Genomic DNA, 21,725 nt, shown 5'->3' with positions numbered 1-21,725 from the left:
TGCATCCTCACATATTTAAGGGAGCAAGAAGGGCTTCACAGTGTTCTGTCCTGGTTTTGGTGCTAGCTGATATTTCTCTAAATGAATCTGGGTGATGAAAAGGAACAAGCGCTTCCTAAATTTCAAACAGCAGCATGCCGGGAGGAGTAATGGGGATGGGCTGAGAGATGGGTTTAAAGGAACTCAGGCAAGGTGGAGACCTAGTCAAGGAGGGGAGTGATGGAGGGCTGGGACAAATCCAAGGTGCTGTTGAAGGTAGGAGAAAATGCCCCAGACAAAGTGCAGGGTGCAGTAAGGCAGAAGATCAAACGCATGCATACAGGATGGGGAAGAAATGCGGTGCTAGGGTTCTGGTTAGGAACGACAGTTTGCTGTAAGTCATATGCTAAACGTGAGTCATCGCATTGTTGCAGAGGTTGAAAGCAATTGAGCAGAAAAGGGGTGCTTCGGAAGTAAGGGAATAAAAAGTTATCTGTCCCAGCAAGATGCAGGAAGTGTTCTTTCTGCTCTGCTTGGCACCCTTCCTCCTTCTGGAAGGTGCACTGCAAAGAAGACATTTGTTAGGTAAGGTTCAAAGAAGCAACAAGTGCTCAAAGATTAAAATAACGCGTACAGTAAGGAAAGAGTTTGTACTGGCATTGCTTAGCTTAAAGGGAAGGTGTGAGAAGAGAGGAAGACAATTTTCAAATATTTTAGGAGTCCTTGCAAAAAGAAAGGCCATAACCTGTTATTCATTGTCATCCTGGAGAATAGAATAGACTGAAATTGAAATGGAGAGCGAGGTTAGATAGAGGAGGAAGATTTTTTAATGCCAAGTACAGTTAGGTACTGAAGTAGATGGTTGGGAGGGGTGAAGATCTTCCCTTGCAGGCATTTTCTAAGAACAGGTTACGCTGGTGATGACGAGTCAGGCGCCAATAGCCTGTCTGAGACCATTGGAGGTTAGGGCTAGCACAAAAAATACGAGTCTTGCTGGTTTTTAAAGTCAGTATGACAACCCCAAACCAAAGCTCAGGTGGGGAGGATGCACAGCTGGCAGGAATGATCCAACTTCAAACCAGCTGTGCTGCTGGAGCTAGATCTGAGGGGGCAGGGGTTGGACTAGGTGACCCCTAGGAGACCCTTATAACCTGAGTTATTATGAGGTCTGCTTGACCTTGGCTAAGTTTCTCTCTCCTTCTGCCAGGACTGACATGCCAGCATGTTTCATTACTAAATAATACTAATGTTTACATGAGATATGAAGGAGTTGCCCTTTATTATGGTAAACATCCAATCCCTTAAAATACACAGAATGTTTGCTTGTATTTTAGCAGATTCACTTCACCTTTCATTGTTAATGTCCGCTGACCTTTCTATGGCTAGGAACCTTTAAAATATGCTGTTAGAAAAATCACAAAGTTGCTTGTTTTTATTTTTAAGTGCCCTTTTTTTCCTTACCCCCACAGTTTAGAGTAGTATCTTATTCAATAACCCTATTCCTGCTGGGTAATCACAATTTTATTTGCTGCATGGACGACAAAAAAGCTTTTTCCTTTATCGATGCAATCTCCAGGATTAGAATCCTGGAAGCTGTTTCTTTTTAGGATGAGACACTGATAAGTCTATAATTTAGTTCTGTTTATTTATAATGCACTATGTTTTGTTTCCCTGAACGTGGCAGAAAGGGAATAGAAAGCAGTTTTCTTGCTCACAGTGCCAGGCTTTACTCCAGCTAGTCTCTGCCTAAAAAGCAATTATTGTAGTTGGTCTTTTAGAGCTGTGCTTCCAGCCGCTTTTCTGGTTGTCTCCTTGGCTTTCATGCAGCTTTCTGGCTATTCCTGCAGATGCTTCCCACAGCCGTGCCGCCCATCCATCTAGTAATTAACAGCAGAAACCCTACTTGTGCTTGCAGCACTAGGTCATTTCACTCTCTTGTTCTCAAAAATAGTTTGTTCCCTGTGCTCATTGTGCGTACCCGTGGTCAATTGTTGCAATGTGGTCTTCGCATCTCAACATCGCGGACGTGCAGGTTTCCTCAGGTGCTTCGGGTATGGATGGAACTAGTTGTCTTTTCCTTTGCTATTTCCTGGTTAAGTAATGGTGTCAATAAACAGCCCTTTTCTTTAGTTGCGCAGTCCCTAGAGGAAAAATTGTGGAGGTGCTGTTGAAGAGAGATTTGAATATGACATGTATGATGGGATCGCGTTTCACTTGAGGTGGTGATGTTAATTTGCAACAGTATGAGAGTGTGGTAGGGCTTTGACTCTAATTTTTTATTTTTATTTTTTGCAAGAAGGACAAGTTAGAAAGAAGCTGTACTTGGAAACCAAGCTTGTTCAACAGTCAGTGATGCACAGAGAAGCATCGGCAGCATCAACCCGCTTGCAAGTGCAGAAGCAATAACCAGACTTCTACAGTACTTCAGTTTTGTGCCCAAGCTGCTAAGAATTTCTAGAGGTTTTAGCTCTTGGAATAGCATTGTTCATTGTGAGGTGGTAGTACTCTCTGGATCACTGTTACCTTTTGTTAAATGGATTGATTTTTTCCTAATGTATGAGAACGTTAAACAGCCTGTGGACCTGTCATTACTAATCTTACTATAATTTAGGAAACGAGTTTTTCTTGCTGTAGTTTCTGGCTTGTAAGTATATGTTTTGTGGTTTCTGAGGGGGAGGAAAGGATTGATTTAAAGTAAGTGGCTCGGTTTACATGTACAGAGCCTCCCAGACAGTTATTGACAATAATGTGGTAGAAACAAATCATGTTATGATTTTTCAAAAGCTTTCAGGTTGTCAGAACGGTTGTGGTTTCGTTTTCCTGTGTGCTTTGTTTTCTATGCCATGTTGCTCTGTAGCTGGGTTCACCCATCCAAGACCATCTTAAAAGTTGAGCCCTGAATGTTCAACAGTGCCTGGGCAGATTATACCAGAGATGATTCTTGGAGAAGGTTTGGGGTACCTGGGTGTTGCTGGACATGACTTCTTTTGTGGTATGGAAACCTGGCTGACCAGATGACAGCGTGACCAGAAATCCCGACTGTGCAGTGATCGGTTGAGCGTGCGCAGTAGGTGACACCGTTAGGAAGGTTCATGCAAGTGCAGATCTGTGATAACTCCTCACCGAGCACTTCCACAACAGTCCCCGTGCCTTGGGGATGACCTGCAGGGGTCAGCTGCTTAGCCACTGCCCAGCTGCTCACCATAAATCATGCCCAGGAGAGCACGTAGAGGTGCACGTGTTGTCGGTTTTGTTTGCCTGTATGTGTGAGGGTTAAATATTTTTGCTTTGCAAAATATATCTGGTGATCAGGGAGGCTCTAAGCAGAAATACGTGAGACCTTTCTGCAACTCCCATGTGAAGACATGTGCTGGCGTAATAGCTGTTCTCTCTCCTGATGGAAATGGGACATACACATTCAGAGCTAGAGATGACCTTTATTAGGTCAGGGCTCATTTTCCCTTGTTTTCCTCCTGCACACCGCATTAGTGAGAAGGCAGTTGAGTTGTTTGCAATAAATGTGCATTTTTATAGCACACAGAAACACTTAAAAATAGACTAATGCTTTGCCCTGTATTTACAATGCGTTCCATTAAAACTAACAGTATTTAACTTAGTCTGGCAAAGTTTTTTATCTTGGAATGAGCTAGAACTGAATTGAAAACTTTACTCTCTTGTGTTTTGGGGATGAGTTGCTTCAGATTTTGAAGTATTTGAGCTATGTGTAGCTTGCAGTGATCAACGATTTGAATCGGGTAAGGCTGAGAGTTCACCCTCATGCAGGAAAAAAAAAAAGATGCTAGAACATTCATAATATGTCCCTATATTCAGTATCTTGTTACAAGTGGTACCAGTGACTAAGTTGTTCTCTAGTGAAGCCAGACTGATACACTGTTTACTTAGGTGATGTAAGTAGGAGGTTGCTTTTGACTTTTTTCAAGCTGAAGTGTCTTTGCTGTGCCTTCAAATTCGGTGTTCTCGATGGCGCTGTATTCCTGCACGTGCTGAGGAAACAGGAATAGGACAGAGCAAGCCCTCTGAGGAGCAGCTGAGGGAACTGGGGTTGTTAAGTCTGGAGAAGAGGAGGCTCAGGGGAGACCTTATTGCTCTGCAACTACCTGAAAGGAAGAGGAAGGGAGGACCCTGGGCTGCGGGAAGGAGCCTTGGGGAGCAGCTGGAGTTCATGTCCCTGGCAGTGAGAAGGTGTGGAAGCAGCTGTAGGAAAGCAAATCAGTGGAGCTTGCACAGTTGCAGTATCTACGTTGGTTTTTGGGTGTTGCCTCCCCGCCCTGCGATCTTGGCTCTCGCTGGTCACACGAAAATACCAGAGAGCAAGGTGACAAAGGGAGCGCTGCTTCATTTGAAACTCAAGGAGACATTTGCACACAAATTATGAATATTGTTGTTCGATTGTTCCCGCTGCTGCCGGTTAAATTCTGCTTCAAAGCTAGAGCAAAGTGCTTCTGATTGTGCTCACGGGTGTGGTTTTGTGCTTGGTCCTATTTTGTCTTAGCAGAGAAGAGCCTCATGGGTCTCGTGAGAATCTGTGCTTAAGCTGTTTGCTCTTATCTGTGCCTAATCTCGTGCACGTCTTGCTGTCCGTAGATATGTGTACTGTTATTAACTGCACCGTAAAGGAAAAGGACATTCATGGCTGCTTTGCTGTGTTCTTTACTGAGAGCTTCTAGATGCATTTTACAAATGGAAATTAAATGTGGGAAGCTGATGGTTGAGCTTTTCTCTGATAAAGTGGGTGTTGCCACTTGTGGTGTGTAAGGGAGACCGTGGAGCTGGTGGCTGATGCCGTTGACTCTGCTCTTCACAGTCAGATGAAAAGTTGCACAGCAGATTGATTTATATTCTGCAGTAATGGCCTAAGAGGAATGAGACTCTTACACCTCTGCTTTTGATAATTCCTGCACTGGGCTAGACCTTCCACAGAGTGTTTGCTTCCTTGTTACAGAAGAGATCGGTAAGAAAGTTGTCGTTGTACCACAAAACCTTAACCCATTTGAAATACAAAAGGAACCACGTCTCCCTGAGGCATTGTAGCATCGCAAACTAATGTTGAATAATACTGATGAAGAGCAGTGCAATGGAAAAAGAAAAAGTATAATTAACCCATTGATTTGAGAACGTTAAACCAAAATGTTAACTTTCAGCACTATTTTGTACTTTTTTTTTTGGTGAAGAGCACAATCTTTCAGCTTCTTATTCAAGTGATATGTTCTGATGGCTTTAATCAAGTCTAACTCAAAACCAAGTAGCGCCTTCTCTAACCTTGTAAAAACATGTTTCTTGCTGCTTTTAGACCATTCCTTTTCTTTTACAGCTTAATTTGCCATGATTGAAATTCTGAGCTGTTGAAGTAGATTAGTTGCTGTAGTGTTTGCACGACACAAAATCAAACGTGTCACCCCTACCCTACCTCCGCCATCAGGATTTTTAACCTTGTACTTGTTTTTATTCAGCTGGAAGTTAAGCCTGGGGAACAATGACAGAAAATGATAGGTTGATTCCATGTTAGAATTGGGATCAAACTAATTTCAGGTGTCCAGCTAGGGTTGATTTTTTAATTGCTGTAAATGCTGTAATTATAGCATGACTGTTGTCTCTAAACCAGAGTACCTGACTTGTGTTTTTCCAAGTACAGCCCTATCTGTGTCTATTGTAATCCTCCTGCTAGCTAGTATTTAACTCTGTCGTCAATATTCTCCAAATTACAGTTATTTAAAACTTCTGGATACTTCCAGAACAAAAAGGACCAAACCCTTACCTTATTCTCGTTCATAACCAAGACTTTTTGATTTCATGGCTTGAATCAGGAGGTCCCTCAGCTCTGGGCGCTGTGGGAGGCACTGGCTGGCTTTGGTTCCAGCTGTGTATTTAGCAGTGCGTGCTGTTAACAACATGGTTTCGTTGTGTAATGAGAGCTGGAGAAGGCAAATGCAAGCTGATTTGGGATTAGTTCATTTTTGAGTTTTCTAGTATGAGTTACGTTATGAATTCAGGGAATAAAATGAGTAACCTTTGACTAAAACTTTATTTAATTTTAAAATATAGCAACAACTGTAGCTGTTAAAGCAGGGAGTTGATGTGGGGGCATCAGATATGCAAAAGATTAAAAAAAAGAAAAATTAAAGTGTAGGATGCAGATTCAGTTAATGACTGGCTGTTACCAAGATGTGAGTGACTGGTAGTCATTCAGGCTTTCTCTGATCCTAATTGATTTGGAAATTAGTTAACTGTTTGTGCACACTGGTTTGGATAATAAACACGTTCAAGAAAATGTTTTTCCTGTGAACTTTTATGCAGACTTTTTCTTCTTTCAAATGCCTTTTCCACTTTTGACGTATCAGATAAACAGGGACAGATCAAAATCAAGGACCCCACTTTCATGTAAATTCTGTTATGGTAGAGAACGCTATTACAGTCAATTGGGTTAGAAGTTCAGTAGCTATGAATAGGTGGTTTACAGAGATTATATATATATGTATGTTACATATCTGTAAAATCTTTATGTTTAAAAATAAATCAACAACACTCCAGGAATTTGAGACCAACAGTATGCATGTTTTGATCAGGCATCTCGATATGAGTGTATGTACTTGTCTGTAGAAAGTAGCTGGGCATCGTGGGTGATTGAGGTCTGAGGAGGAACATGAAATGCCACGGATGCCTTCTTCTAGTCCAGCTGACTGAAAGGGAATGAATTACCGAAACGTAATTACATTTGTTTACACTGTCAGCAGATCTAAGCACTTCAGGTGAAAGGGTTGTCTCTTGTTCTCTTGTGTCAGATGGGACAGAATGGTGTTGTACCAGGGACAGATTTTGGTGTTATATTTAATGGAGAAATTGCAATACCACACAAATTGTTATAAAGCCACTCTCTGCTGGAACTACTTAAGCAGTTACAGCTTATTTCTACATCTGGTTAGAAAGCAGAACAACCAGCTCTTCTGTAGTCTTAAGATGCTGTTTTTATGTTGGTAGCAATAACATGTGTGAGCTCAAGGATGGAAGCAAAACTAACAACAGGATGCAGTGCCCGCTTATTTCTGCAGAAATGTAGAGTGCAAGGGTTTGGTTTAATATATAAAAATGAAAAGCATGCAATAGGAGTGCTTTCAGCTCATGTGCTTCAGTCCCTCAGCGCTGCCAGGAGTGCATCCTGTATCTCAGAGGGTTTCAGTGCTCCGATCCTAACACCTGCCCCAATGGGAGCTCCATGTTGCTTAAGGAGTAGTATTTCTGCAGGACGTTTTAGTCAGAGTCGTAGTATGGCTTTTTAATTAGTAGTTAATTTGAAAAATAATCACGACGTGATGAGCTTTGTAACATCTGTCCCTGCAAATAGTGTTTTTGAGGCAATGCTGTGACATTGCTATTGACCACTTCCCGGTTTCAGTTGTACGCTTTGAGTCTTGTGCAAGACAGGCAGGAACTGTTGAAGTGGAGGTTTTTGATGAAGGCTGTTTAAAGGGAATGTATTATTTTTTTCTGACACTGTGAAGAGTTAATATCCAAATCATGTAAAATCAATGGACTGCATGCTCATCTGAGCTCTTACTAATTTCTTAAACTGAACGTTTTGAGCTATATATATATCTAAAGCAGAAGTTAGAATATTTTGCCTTGGTCTGCTTTGGGAATAGACTCTCTGAAGCTCATATTTATTCCTTACTGTTCCTGTCCGGGGTTAGAGAGGTGTTAAATGCTGATTGCTTATTGTGGAACTGATTTAGCAAATGATTTCAGTGACCTTTTTATATCACTTTCCCTATAAAGATGAAATGCCAGCAGAGTTGACAGTGCTTCTTAGCACTGGGAGTTCTATTTATTTATTTATTAAAAAAGCTTGAACCTAAAAACCTTTGAGGATTAATTTGTCTATAGAGTCCTGGGCACTGTTGTTTACTAGGCAAAGGAGAATGAATGCTACTTAGGTGAACAGTCAGGTCAGGTGAAAGCAATTGCAAATGTAAGATTTCTGTATTTATTTTTTTTTTCCATTTACTGTAGCTTGCTTTTCTTTCTTTTTAAAAGAAGACCAGATCAAGTGCTGCCAATTACTTTTCTCAAGCAAATCGTGTGTTTAATTATCCTCATTGTCTGAAGCCAATGCACAGAGAACACCATATGCTTCTGTTGACTTGACCTCTTTAGTTGTGGTTGCCTGAGTTTTCTGATACATTATGCTTTCTATTCCTTGCATCTGAAGTAATGTTCAGAGCCTCTGTCAGCCCTCATCGGTTGACATTTGAGAGTGGTGTCATAGCAGGTTTTATACCTGTATGGGAAATCTTCTAAATTGACCTTTCTGGTTTGATGATTTGTATATGGAGGCAAAGGCGAGCCTTTGCAACTGGAGACATTTAAAGCTGTTCCTGGCTGCTACATTCAGCTTTTAAAATACCCCTTCAGTAAAACATTCATTAGTTCTCACAATTCTAGTTTGGCTTTTTTTTTTTTTTTTTGGCTTTCTGATTGCTCAGGATTGTTTTTCCTCCAGGAAAATGTTTTATTCCTGAGTTTTTTTAGCGACAGCCTGCCTGAAGCACTACTTTATGCCTCCTTTCTGATGTGCAAGTTGCAGCATTTTCAGTATCTCTAAAATACAAAAATATCTTAATATCAGACACCAAAAATGGGGTTCTGAAGATTTCAGGTGTCTTGCTTTCCCATTTTTTCTGCTTCATATAAGTGGGATTTCTGAGAAAGTAGGGGTGTTTTTACTTCTTCAAAATAATGTTTAGAAGTAAAGTGGTTCTGAAGTTTGCATTTTGGAGTGGAAAGGCTTTACCAGGTGATCTTACAAATGTTTATACTCAGATTGCTTTAAAGTTTTTAGTAAAAACATCTTCAGCTCCTGCTGCAAAGGAATGTTTAAACAAAAGTATCTGGATGTTGATTGGATCGGGCCCTGGTATTTTCAAAGCAAGCACTTGAGACTTGTGCTAGTGCTTTTAGGATCAGAACAGAAAACATCATTTGTTTACACAGAGCCTTGACGTGCGATATGTGAAAAAGCTACAATGGAAAAAAATAATTCTGGTGGGTTTTTGTTTGGTTGGTTTTTAAGTTAGGAAAAGCTGCAGAACCTTCTCTTGAAAAATAAGCTGCTCTTCACAGGGCAAGCTACTCGAATAAGCATTTCTTGAAAATACTTCTTTGTGGAAAACAAGGGCAATAAACAGTAATTCTACCTGATTGTTTGGGTAGATTGAAATACAAGATTGCTGAAATGATCTGCCAGTTTGAGAAACAAGATCAGAGATAAGAGAATGATTTGATCACTTGTTTTCTGAGGTCTTGGCTTTTGTTCCATGAAGCACAAATTACTATTTTTTTGTGTTAGTAGGATTACCCTGCTTTACCATCTTTAATTCCACAGAATAATATATTTTGAAACAATTACGTACTCTCTAGTCATGTCAGAATAATAACTTTATCCTGGCTTATGTATGACTTAAACAAAAAGGGCCCAGGATGAAGCGTTCAAACAGGGCTGATGAAATTTGACCTTGAGCAGTTTTCTTAACAGCTTTTATTTATAGCATGTCTGTTGTTAGCATTTACAGTATACTGCTTTATTCTATGATTTGCATGGTTGATTACTTTTCTGCTTCAGATTTTATAACTCATCATAACTTACTTATAAAAGGTTTTCATTTCACTTTAGGAACAAGGAAGCTAATTAGCTTATGGGGAGTAGTCATCTGTGATAATGGATTGTAACATTTCAAGGACACCATTTGTCAACATTTAGGCAGTTTCAAGACAGAAAATCAGAACCTGATTTGTAAACACACTTGATTTAATTTTTTGGGCCAATTTTTTCGAGACCTTCTTTGATCATCACTTAGTTTGACATTTTGGTTAGAAATATGATTTGTACCTACATACAGTTTTTCAACACCCGATCATTACCTCAGCTTGTTACAACATTTTGCCTTTTTTTTTTTTTTATAAGCCTGAATGGCACAGGCGGCTTCTGAAACCTCTTTAATGTCTCTTTTGTATGGACAGAGCTTTTTAGCCATGCCTCTATGGTTGGTCTGATGTTTCCTCTCCTCAGCTGCAGTGCTTGAGCCTGCTTCATGGGTATTGTCTGAGCACTGGAGTCGCTACTAAAGAGCAACCCAAGTGATGTATTGTATTTTCTCAGTCGACTCCACTCTGTATTTCTCATCCGTGTATCCTGGGTGCTGGGTGGTGGTTCTACAATGTCAGTGAGAGCAGGATTTTTGTATCACAGTATTGAGTATTTGTATTTACATTTAAGTTTTGCAAAACCCATGCGAAATAGGAAGTCTTGCCTTTGTCAAAAAAGGCGTCAGCGTTAAGATGTTGAAAATCATCATCAAAATAGAGCCGGAGTAGTAAGAAGAGTTTTGTTTGACTTGCTAAGGGAATTCAAGCTTTTCTTTTTTGACTGACATTGAAAATAATTTAGTCTGCCATGTATTAGCATAGCAGGATTTCAGTTTAAAGAATATCTGTGTGTGAGGAACAAAGAGGAAGTAGAGATGTGATAGCTTGTAAGCTGCTTGGATATTATAGATCAGGCATGGTCTAAAAAAATAAGTTGCACACATCCCTGTGGGAGTGAAGTGCAGGTCAGTGCAGGTATTGTCATCACGTAGCGGATACTGATTTCCTTGATACCATGATCTGATGGATCATGTAAAGCATCTCAGTGAGTTTCAGGGGATGTGCAGAACTTATTTTTACACCTTACATAACAGAAACAAAGAGACTTTCTTGTAATAGATGTGCCAGATGGAATTGCCTGGCATGTTGACAAGTCCTGAACTCACCGAGGAGCAACGTGCCGGTTGTGCTCCTGCTGACCCTACAGAAATCTCGGGGTGGGAGCTCTCTGTCCATTAAGCTTTCTAGTTCGTATAAACCTGTAAACTGATCAACGTTCTTGTTGCAAGTGTAACAAGAATCAATTCATGGCACTTGTTGCTGACTTGGTATAACAGTAACTGCTGTGTTGTTGTATTTTTGTAATGGGAGTGAGTCCTGGAGTAACTTGGTAGTGAAGTGCCTGAATTAGTGTTTACTACAATGTGTTACTACAGATTCACTAATTTACTGACATTTCAACAACTTTTCAACAGCGTGCATGCAGAAAAATATGATGTTTGCTGTGGAACCCTTTGACTTGTAGCACTTCAGCTGACAGGTTTTGTTTTGTCAGGAGGTGCGGGCTGTTTTGCTTTTGGGTGAGGCGCTGAGAAGGAACCCAAGGGCTGGAAGAGGAAAACTGGAAGGGTTATCGCTAGGGTGGGCCATAAACTTGAGTGTTGCTGGATTTGGTAGTGTTGCCAGCGAGACGCCGTTCGTTTGAATAACATTTTGAATATCCCCCTCTTGGAAGGAGGGAAGATCCTGCCCCATCAGGTGTCTGTTCTTGCTCCTACCCGTTTTACTAATCGAATATTTGTGTGCAGTGCTTTGTTGCCAGCCAAAGCCTTTTGTCGGTGTGTCAGAAGGCAGTCATTCTTCCTGTTCCCATTTAGTGAACAAAGGGGCTGAGAGGTTTTGAGAGTTCAGTTTGGTAAGAGCAGGAAATATAAATCAGGCCTACAATGTGGCAAAACGAAGCCTTCTGTACTTGCTGTCTTTTATGCGTGCCAGGTCCATGGCTGGTTATCTTTTTCTCTGTGAGGCAGATCCATTACCGGGGTGTTTAGCTGATTTGCAGATTGAGGGAAGACTCAACTGCCTGCTGTTGATATGGAAAGGTCGTGCAGCTTTTTGTGATTTTTGTCATCTGATGCATCTGCCTTTGGAGACAAGCAGCTGTACCACCATAGAGCTCTTGAGCAAATTACAGTTTGCTATTTTTTTTTTTTTTTAATACAGTCACCGTAGTTCAATATGTTCTATTTCCAGTCGTGGAAATGGCCTGTGATTTAACATATTTGTGAACCTGCTTGATTGATTAGACAAATAACAGCTTGCAAAGCTTTCCTGCTGCTTTTTATGTTGTAGATAGTGCTCCCTTTAGCACACAGTAAATGGCTTTCCTTGAGGAAGTATTGCAATGCTGACTGAGAATTGCTGAAACGCTCCTGGGGGTTGTAAGGGTCTTCATGCAATGCTGCTTTCCTCAGTCTCCCCTTTCCTGGTCCCACTGCCACCCCAAAAAGAAGAGGTCGTATACCAACATGCAGTCATAGATGTCTTGTTCTTGTAGAGCAGCAGGGTTTTCGCTGGAGCCACTGGCTATCAGAGTTATGCCTATTGCAGGCTAGATGGAGTAAAGCTTTGCAGATTGTCAGGAAAGCAAGCTCCCATTTTTAGATAGTTTCTGGCTCCTTGTCCAATATTTTGCTCATTTTTTTGAAAGAGATGCTGTCAGAGGCACCAAACAACTTGGATTTTCATAGTGCTTGTATCTCCTTTCTCCAGTGCAACATTAACAAAGGTGGTGTATGCACATCATCTAAATATGTACTTCTCTTTGTACACCCTCTGCTACTGCCAAAGAAATGTGAACAAAATCTGAATTCTCATTTCAGCATATGTGCAGCTTTGGTCTTGTACTTGCATGCTCTCAGAAATACTAAATTTCATCCTCAACCTGCCTGTTGGATCCAAGTAGTTCTGCAGACTTCTGAATAGCGAATTGGGTATGTTCCAGCGACTGTTGCTTTAACAATACCAGAGTTTTGGCCAGGAATCCTATTCAACGGTACTTTCAGTGTTTTAAGATTTATATTAACGGATATATGGGTTTTAATATATGGGTTTCAAGTGTGCATTGTGATTGAAGGTTAGGTGCATAGGTTCTTTCTTCAATACTGACCCATCTCTGTTTCCTTTTTCAGTGGTTTATGGTAAACAAAAAGGCAGACATGGCAGAATTTTGCTGATGCTATAGGTGCCCGTACTCCACTCTGACAGTTTAAAAGTGTACTCAAAGTAAATTCCAAAGTAAGTCCCTCACTAACATTTTTAGAAAAATGTGTTTTGTTTTTTTTTAATGTGAAAACTAACACAAACAAAAAAAACTAAGAACTATTGCTGGTTTTATGAGCACTGAAGCTGATTATCCATTGAATTGTTTAAGTTGTGTTCCTGGGATATTTTCACTATCTCAGGAGGCTCAGTTTGTTTTCTATTTAGAATTACAATACACCGAGCATTCTGCCAGTAAAGGTAATTTACCTACAATTTATACTTCTTATGCTATTTTAGTTGTGCTGAGATAATCAGCAAAATACTTTTGTAAATTCCAAGTATAGGATATTTTCTCATTCCTTTACTTTGATACTATTTTTTTTAATCCAAAGGGAGAGCTCGCTTTGCTCTTAAAAATCATGTGTTGAAGCACACAAACAGATTGTAAGTGTAGTACAGAAAACAAAATGAAGAAACTAGATGTATAATAAGATATTTAGAAATTCCATGTTGAGTTTAGAAAATTGGCATCTGGTTTAAAACTTGGTTTCTGAGCTGTCTATGTTTGGTGCAAAAATCAAGTGATGTAATCAACAATGTGGCAAAGAGGAGAAGCGATTGTTTGTTACTTGGGGTAATGTTGTCTTGTGGGGATGATTACTTTTCACAGTAGTTTAATATGAGAACCATAAATAACCCAGAGAAGGAAGAGTAGGACGAGAACTGCAATTCAATCTCTGGCCAGAAACTTGCAAACCTTCACAGTTCATAGAATCAGTTTGATTTGCATTTTTAAATTTTAAAATATTTCATCAACGTTTGAGTGAGCTTGTCTGAATTCTAGGTTAGCATATTTAGAAGAACATCTTGCAACAAGGGAAAAAAAAGAGTTGAGAAAACAAACTACAGAATGAGTTGAAATAGTGATAATTTTCCAAGAAACGCACAGCATCGAGCCAGCTAAAATATTTAAGTTTTAGCTTCTGGGGTTTTGCTGAAAGTACTAGAGTTTAAAAGAAAATGATGAAGAATTAAGGCTTTCAGTTCTCAAGTAATTTCTTAACAAGAGTATTCCTGTTTGAAGCGTAAGGGCCAGTTATTTTTATTTGGTCTTTTTGGCTTCCAGAACAAAGTATGGAAAAGCATCACCTTCTCATTTCAATGTAAAAGAATATAACATTCTAAAAATTATGACTATATGCTCAAACTATTGGAGACTGAACATTTTACATTTGCTGCCACTGCTGTTAAAGAGGGTTGTTTTATTTGTCAGAGATCAGATGTGTTCTGGGGTTCTTCCATCAGCTATGTAAGGCCAATAACTTACTGTCTGAATTCCTTCCTCGGTTTTGTTAAATGATTCTAGGTTTCAGCATTAGAAGAAAAAAGTCATTTATAATATTGTAGAAACGCAAATATATTTTTAAGAACGGTAATCGCTGGTCTCTGTGACTGTTTCCTTTGTGGTTTTAGGTTCAGGATTTTTCTTTTCACCATAACAGCAATGGAAAAAGTGGTTTGATTCTTCTTGACAGAAAATCAATTCTTTTTTTTTTTTAAGTTTTAGAGAAACCTTTGAAGAATAAAATATTAAATGGTCAAATGTCTTTTGACAATATTGGCTACACTATTGACTTTTTTTTTTTTAATATATATATATATATAAACAATACTTATAAGTCAGCTTGCATAAACATTTCAGAAAGACTGCCCTGAATTTCTGGAGAAACTTGTACAGTCATTTGCAAATTTCCATTCCCTCCTCCTTGTGAGGAAAGAGGTGAGGTTTAAAATACAAGAGAGACTCTACATAATAGAGTAACGTGTGTCTTCACCTCAAACTCAAAACTTTTTGATGAGAAGATTTTACTAATGTTCGTGTAAATAGAAGTGAAGAAAAAAAGCTGTCAAATGAGTTCATATTTTAGAGAGGGGAAAGAAAAAAAAGAAGTACCAAACTTGAGCTAAGTCCAAATTTAAGTAAAAATAAGACCTTAAAGTTAGTTTTGTAGGCTTATGCCTAAGTACTTAGGAGTGGGATCTGATTTATTTATATATTTTTTAGAGTTTTTTTGAGTATTTAGAAACTCTTGCTGCTTTAAGGGGCGTTTACTGTTCCAGTGTTGGGGAGAGGTGGCACCACCGAATGTGGTACTGTAAAATCCCAAGTATTTTCTCCTTCACAAGTGCCTTTCAGTTTGATGTTGCTGCAGTTGTGTGGTTGTGTTTTTTTTTGTTGCTTACCTAGGTATCTGAGCAGTTGATCTGTGGTACCGGAAGTGTGTCTTTTAAAGAAACTGCTAAGTGCTGTTACAAACTTAAATTTAATTCATTGTATTTCAAATCACAGTGAATCATATTGTAAAACAAGTACTAAAAGACCAACTTACACACTAATCTCCAAGTACACAAAGAGAACAACACATCTTTACTAGTATTAGAGATGTCAATGTTTCGTATTACCTCAGTTCTTACAAAGAATGAATTTTACTTCGTTTTGCATAAATAAGCAGAAAAATTCTTATTGGTTAGTGGACTTAAAAATATGATTACATACATCTTGTTAGCATTTTCTGGTTTTACTTGGCTCAGTAATATTGTAACCTAACAAAAGCAGAAATACGTTTTTAAAGGATGTATTTCAGGAGTTTACATGCCTTTTAGAGCAGCCTCCTTAACCCAGGTGTGTCTGGTTGAAGAAGTTGTGAGAAGTTGTCTACTTTGAAGCAATAAATTAGTATTTCTTAAAGGAATTCACTTTTGAGGTCTGAAGTAATATAAATGCAATACCAGTACAGCTCATTGGGAGCCCCAGAACTGAACTCTTTGCTAATACTTCTGTTGGGAACAATTTGATGGTGCCACAGTTAGGAGCTTACGATCTCAATGGTCTTTACTCAAAAACTGCTGTGATAAGTTATGAAAATAAAAGTTTACTTCAATTTATATTATTTTTAATTTATTTAAAGAGAAATTATCTATTTACCTTTTTTAAAAAAAAATATTTTTGACATGTTAATTATAATTTAAAGATGTGATAACGACTGTCTCCTTTGCAAGTATCCCATTTTCAGTATGGGATTTTTACTGGTAGTTCTTAAAATTATGATTTTCATTCCTTCACATGATAAAACAGCCTTTTCACTTGGCTTCTAAGTTTCTCATGGTTTTAGGACTGAGAGTTTTAGTTGCTGTGGAATTCCAAGGGTCCTGTAATTCCAATTCTTATTACTCACATGAATTGGGAAGGTAGAAAGATCTTAATTTCTGCATACTGGCTGAGCATGTGTTACTACTGATTGTGCGATATGGATTTTGCTAGGTGGAGGTGGCAGGAAACTATTGCAGTTCTCCACTGATCGACATATTCCTAAATAAGTTGTTCCCCCTGGACCCTGCTGCTCCTCGGAGCACCAGAATCATCAGAGCGCTGAGCATGACACGTTACCTTGGTGTAAGTGCCTGGAGAGCACTGGTCTCTGCCAAAACTTCCTCTTTCAAGTAAAGGAAGGAAGACGTGAATTCATCTTGAGGTGCTCTTCTGAACCACAGGGTCCTCTTTGTTTTCCCTGGAGAAATACAGACTCTGCCAGAGAGGAGTTTAGCCTTTTGGAAGAAGTAGAAAGGTCATTACTGCTAAAGTGTGTCTGCTATCTTGTACCATAAGGAAAGGTAAGATGAGAGAACTGATGTGCCAGGCTGCTTTGGAGGCTATTCACTGCTATGGTAGCCCTTGATAAAACCTTGGGCATGCTTTGGTGGCTCACCTGTTTTTTCCTGTTTAGGCAGAAATTGTCAGGGATCTGTATAACCTGCCATCGCCTGTTACTTTTTATATTTTTATTTTTTTTGGGTGGGGGGGGCGGATATCAGTGTATTGGGTTTACGTGGCAAGGTTTTGGTAGTGGGGGGCTGCAGGGGTGGCCTTTGTGAGCAGAGCTCAGCAGCTGCCCCATGTCAGATCAGAGCCAGCTTCAGCCAGCTCCAAAAGGGACCCGCTGCTGGCCAGAGCTGAGCCAGGGAGCGATAGTAGGTGGGCCTCTGGGAGAGCAGAGTTAGGAAAGGGAGAAAAAAATGCTGCATAACAGCAGCTGGGAGAGAGGACTGAGAACATGTTAGAGAAGCAGCCCTGCAGCCCCCAAGGTGAGTGCAGCAGGAGGGCAGGAGGTGCTCCAGGCAGGCAGCAGCAGTTCCCCTGCGGGCTGTGGAGAGGCCCCTGGTGGAGCAGGCTGTCCCCCTGCAGCCCATGGGTCCCACACGGAGCAGATCTCCACGCTGCAGCCCGTGGGTGGAGGAGCCCCCGGTGGAGCAGGTGGATGTGGCCTGGAGGAGGCTGCGGCCCATGGAGAGCCCCCGCAGGAGCAGGCCCTGGGCCGGAGCTGCAGCCCGTGGAGAGGAGCCCACGCAGGAGCAGGGGGTCTGGGGGGAGCTGCTGCCCATGGGGGACCCGTGCTGGAGCAGTTTGCTCCTGGGGGATGGACCCCGTGGTACGGAGCCGTGTGGGAGCAGTGCTTGAAGAGCTGCTGCCTGTGGGCAGCCCCCGCAGGCTCAGTTCAGGAAGGACGGCATCCCGTGGGAGGGACCCCACGGGGAACGGGGCAGAGAAGCTTTGTAACCTTACTGTAACTTGTAGACATGTCTCCAAGCAATCTTTGATTTCTTTGGGTTATCATTGGCAAGTAAGAATGCCCTTCTTGCCAGAAATTCCAGAAAACTTTCCTGGCCATCTCAGTCCTGCTGACTAAAGCAACAAGTCCAGTTTCAAGCACCAGTCTGGATTCACTTGTCAGTGTGTAGTGTGCTTAGCATAGCATTGTGTGACAGCATAGCTGTGTTCTGGGTTTGTTGGCACAAAAGCAATAACCATTTGGTTTTAATGAGAAAAGGAAAACAAGGCTGGCAAAGGAAGTGTTTTCGAGAGGTAGTGAACTATATTTTTATTTTTCTTTCCTCTAATCACAGGGCATTTTAGCTAATTATGTTTTCAAAATATAATCAGAACAGTACATCCCAACTACAAAAGAAGAAATATGTGAATTGAAAGAAGTTGGAGGAAATGCAGCATTATTAACAAGGGAAAACCATAATTCCTTCATTATTCCATGTATTGCTGTAATGCAGCAACAGGAAGAGATGCAAATTGCTTGCAAAACTTCTGCTTTTTTACCCCTGCAATAGGTGAGAAACCAAAACAATATCTCTATGGATGGCAACTGTGTGGTTGCAATATCGATGATGATACAAAATCACTTAAGATACACTGTTCAATATCTGTGAATTGGCTAAAGGAGAGTGATGGTAAGCAGATTTCAGGAATGATCAGTGGGATGAAGGAAAGATGCACCGAACAGAGATGCTTATTTTGGGCAATAAGAGCATAGACAAGATGTGAACAAATGAGCTGTGGTGTTTCCTTCTCCATTTTGGTCTTCTTTCCAAGAAGACATGCATTCATTCCACTCGTTCTTACAACGTATTCAGAGAGGGCTTTCAAGAGACATGACCTGTACTTTTTTTAAGGCACTGCTCCTGTCATGCTTTTTAAAACAAAGGGTTTGTTTTAAAAACAGGGCATCAGTTCCTAAAAAGGGACTCAGAATTGTCTTGTGGTGTTGGGTAACGGGAGCTTAAAGGTTGCTCCTGTCTGTGGCTGTGGTGATGAGGAGCATATCCCCTAAGTGCCTGCCTTGCATCCCTGCCTGGTGCAGTTACTCTTCCCTCTGTATGTTGTGTAATGCTCGGGAGGATTTGTGCTGGGCTGTGTCCTTGCTGGCTGTATTTCAGGTTCTACATAGCTGAGCAGTCTCTGTCTCTTGTTGGAGCTCTGTGTAGCCATTTGTTGCCCGAAATAACCAGCATCATTTTTTTTTTTTTTTCTCTGTAGAAAAGCTAATTGCATATCAACGGGAATTTCATGCTTTGAAGGAACGTCTTCGTATAGCTGAGCATCGGACTCTGCAACGCTCTTCTGAGCTGAATGCTATCTTGGAGCAGTTCAGGCGTGCAGTAGCAGAAACAAATGGAAGCAAGAATGCACTGAATAATTTTTCAGGTACATACTGTGATTGATTTTTTTTTTATATAACTATGGACTATGAATATCTCTCTTACTGTAGAATAAGAAATTAATACTGAGAAATCTGAGTGAAATTGTTCAGTGGTGCAAATAACAAATCTATGTAATATGTTGTATCTGGTGGCTGGTTTTCTTTTTCCAATTTCTATTCTTAACGAGCCACCCACTCTTCATTCTTATGACTTTAGAGAATGAATACTGATTCCATGCTCAGTTTGGAACTTCTGGTTGTTTATTTAGCATACTTGGACAAAACTTAACTCACTTTTCAAATAGAGCTTGAAGGGAAAAGTGAGCAAACAGTCTTTATGAGAAGGATGAACTTGAATGAACTAAAATATGTTTAAAAATCAGATGGATGATTAAAAAGCTTGTAGGCAACCTATAAAGTATTGGTTGTGATTTGTAAAATGTAATGACCTTTTTAATTAAGTCATTAAGTATTAAATTTTTAAAGTCTTCTGTATTTTTTTTTATCCATTTCTGAGGCTGATGCTCAAGTTTACTAACAGCTGTGTTTGGCAATGTTAGAGAATGCCTTCATACTACTCATGAAATTATTAAAGTTACCTTTAAAATCTTGCTCTAATTGCTTTAGTTGCTCTAATTTTTCTAGATGAACAGTGAATAACAAATAAATATAAACTTTTCTGCTAGAAGTCTGATTTGGTCATTTGCAGAAATGTCACTGTTTTGCCTAGTGAGGATAAGAAAAACAAAGATTTTTGCAAATCCAGAAGTTGGATAGAAGTTTTAAAATCTGTTGTCTAGTTGCATTTGTGCAATGGCTTACCATCTTTTATATTAAAAAAAAAATAATTGAGGATTATAATTGTAGGCCCTTAGTGCTGAGATTAATATTGTCCTGATATTAATAAGAATTGCTCAGATACTAATGGCCTGTCCAGCCTGAACTGTGTAGTTCCCTGGATCTCCAGGAATGCTATGTGTAAAGGTTACATTTGACATAATCCGTGATTCTTGTCTTCCTCTTCTGTGTGTATCTTTCTGCTAAAGTAAACAACTATAGAGGAAGTTGTGTAAATTTGATACTGGATTTACAATTGGATTTACAATGTGGTATTACCACATGCAAAGTGAGTTAGCTTGCTTATATGCATGGTAGTCATAGAGAATTATTCTCTTCTGATGCAGTTGAAGTTACTGATTCACATTTTTAACGTTTTACATCTCTGGATCCCAACTTCCTGTGGAGCATCCTTTTTTTTTTTCCATGTGGAGCTGTGACTGGGAGTCAGCTGAAGTCTGAATTCCTGAGCTTTGTCCTCACAATTTAGGATTAGATAGATTTTACTAAGTTTAATATACTTAAGTATACATAATACATTGTGCTATTTGCTGTCCTTGAATCTGGAAGAATTCTGGATTGTTTTATGTAAATCATTATTCATTCATACAAAGAGGGTCATATTTTGAGGGACTTTTAGGCCCATTTTTTTCAGTTGAAACTAAAGGAAATGTTAGCAAAAAAAAAATTGAAAACTTGTATTGGAATCTATCAAAATTAGCGTCTCTACTTACAGCATCTATTTTCAAAACAGTTTTCAAGATCGGAAAGTGCTATGACCTGTTCATTGCCTCCCCCCAAAAAACAAACAAACACCACAACCCAAACAAACAAATCTTCCTAGCAAACCAAAAGACAGTGAGCAGGCAACCCTTCTGTTTTTATTGTAGTTATGCTCAGAATCTGAGAGGAGTGACATTTATGGAATTACTTTAGGCACTTCTGTACAACTCAGATTTTCTTGGAAACCTCGAGTCCAGTTTCTCACTTAACTTATGAACCTTACAATATTAAGTTTTTAAAGGCCCATGTGCTACCATATTGCTTGCTTGAAATGAGAACTGTTTTCACACTTGGTAAAAGAAAATTAACACATAAGGAACTGTTATTTGCAACTTTATGAGAATCAACCGGGTATCCTGAGAGGATTCTCTAGAGAAAGCAAATAATATTTTAAATAATCTAGTGGAATAAATTAAATTCACATTAGTGTATGCTTTATTGCAGAAATACTCCAAATCTTGATTATATATTTAATATACTCCAAATCTTGGTTATATATTTAATATTAATTTTGTATCTGTATGTACAGTCTATCCAATATGGATTTATAGTTTTGAAAAATGTATTATTTGCAGTAGCATTACTACATAGTGATGACTCTATAGGTGTATGTAAAAATAATCTAGGTAAACAAACTTGCCATTTTGATCTACTGGAGAGGAAAAAAACAACAACCAACCAACCAAAAAAACACTAAATAAATGGAGCATTCTTTACTTTTGTGATTAGACACTGTAAGTCTTGTGTGATCAAGTGAGTATTAACTGTATCTGGAGGAAACTAATCTTGACCATTGTTTACTTTAAAATTTAAAATGAGAAAAGATTTCCTTTGTACACAAGATACAATGTCTCAGTAAAATGGATCATTTCTTCCTTTTTTTTCAGTTAAGATCAAACTGAATCTTATATGATTTACCATTGCATAAAACATTTTATTGTTTGTTTTTCTGCATGACTGATTTCATGTGTGTTTGCAGATGAGACACTGAAATTGTTAAAAGAACTAACAAGTAAAAAATCTCTTCAAGTGCCAAATATATATTACCATTTGCCTCATTTGTTGAAAAATGAAGGAAGCCTTCAACCTTCTGTGCAGGTTGGCCTTGGAAGGACAGGAGGTAAGCTGATACAATGTTTGTTTTATGTTTTATGTCTG

The 21,725-nt window shown here is 39.4% G+C and overlaps 1 protein-coding gene across 3 annotated transcripts in view; it reads left to right on the top strand.

Moving 5' to 3' along the window:
* The window catches only part of MGAT4A (alpha-1,3-mannosyl-glycoprotein 4-beta-N-acetylglucosaminyltransferase A), a 73,533-nt gene that overhangs the window by 8,781 nt on the left and 43,027 nt on the right, over window positions 1–21,725 (top strand). For all 3 annotated transcript variants that reach the window (XR_004747645.1, XM_035315649.1, XM_035315641.1), the window contains exons 3-4: window positions 18,785–18,952; window positions 21,547–21,687. Coding sequence is in view for 2 of the 3 variants with exons in the window: in XM_035315649.1 (XP_035171540.1) it covers window positions 18,785–18,952; window positions 21,547–21,687 (309 nt within the window). In the remaining variant the exon portion in view is untranslated. The remainder of the gene's footprint in view (window positions 1–18,784; window positions 18,953–21,546; window positions 21,688–21,725) is intronic.

The sequence above is a fragment of the Oxyura jamaicensis genome, chromosome 1 (assembly GCF_011077185.1).
Source record: "Oxyura jamaicensis isolate SHBP4307 breed ruddy duck chromosome 1, BPBGC_Ojam_1.0, whole genome shotgun sequence".
Lineage (NCBI taxonomy): Eukaryota > Metazoa > Chordata > Aves > Anseriformes > Anatidae > Oxyura > Oxyura jamaicensis.
Note: the sequence above shows the minus strand (reverse complement) of the source record. Positions and strands in the feature narration are given on the sequence as shown.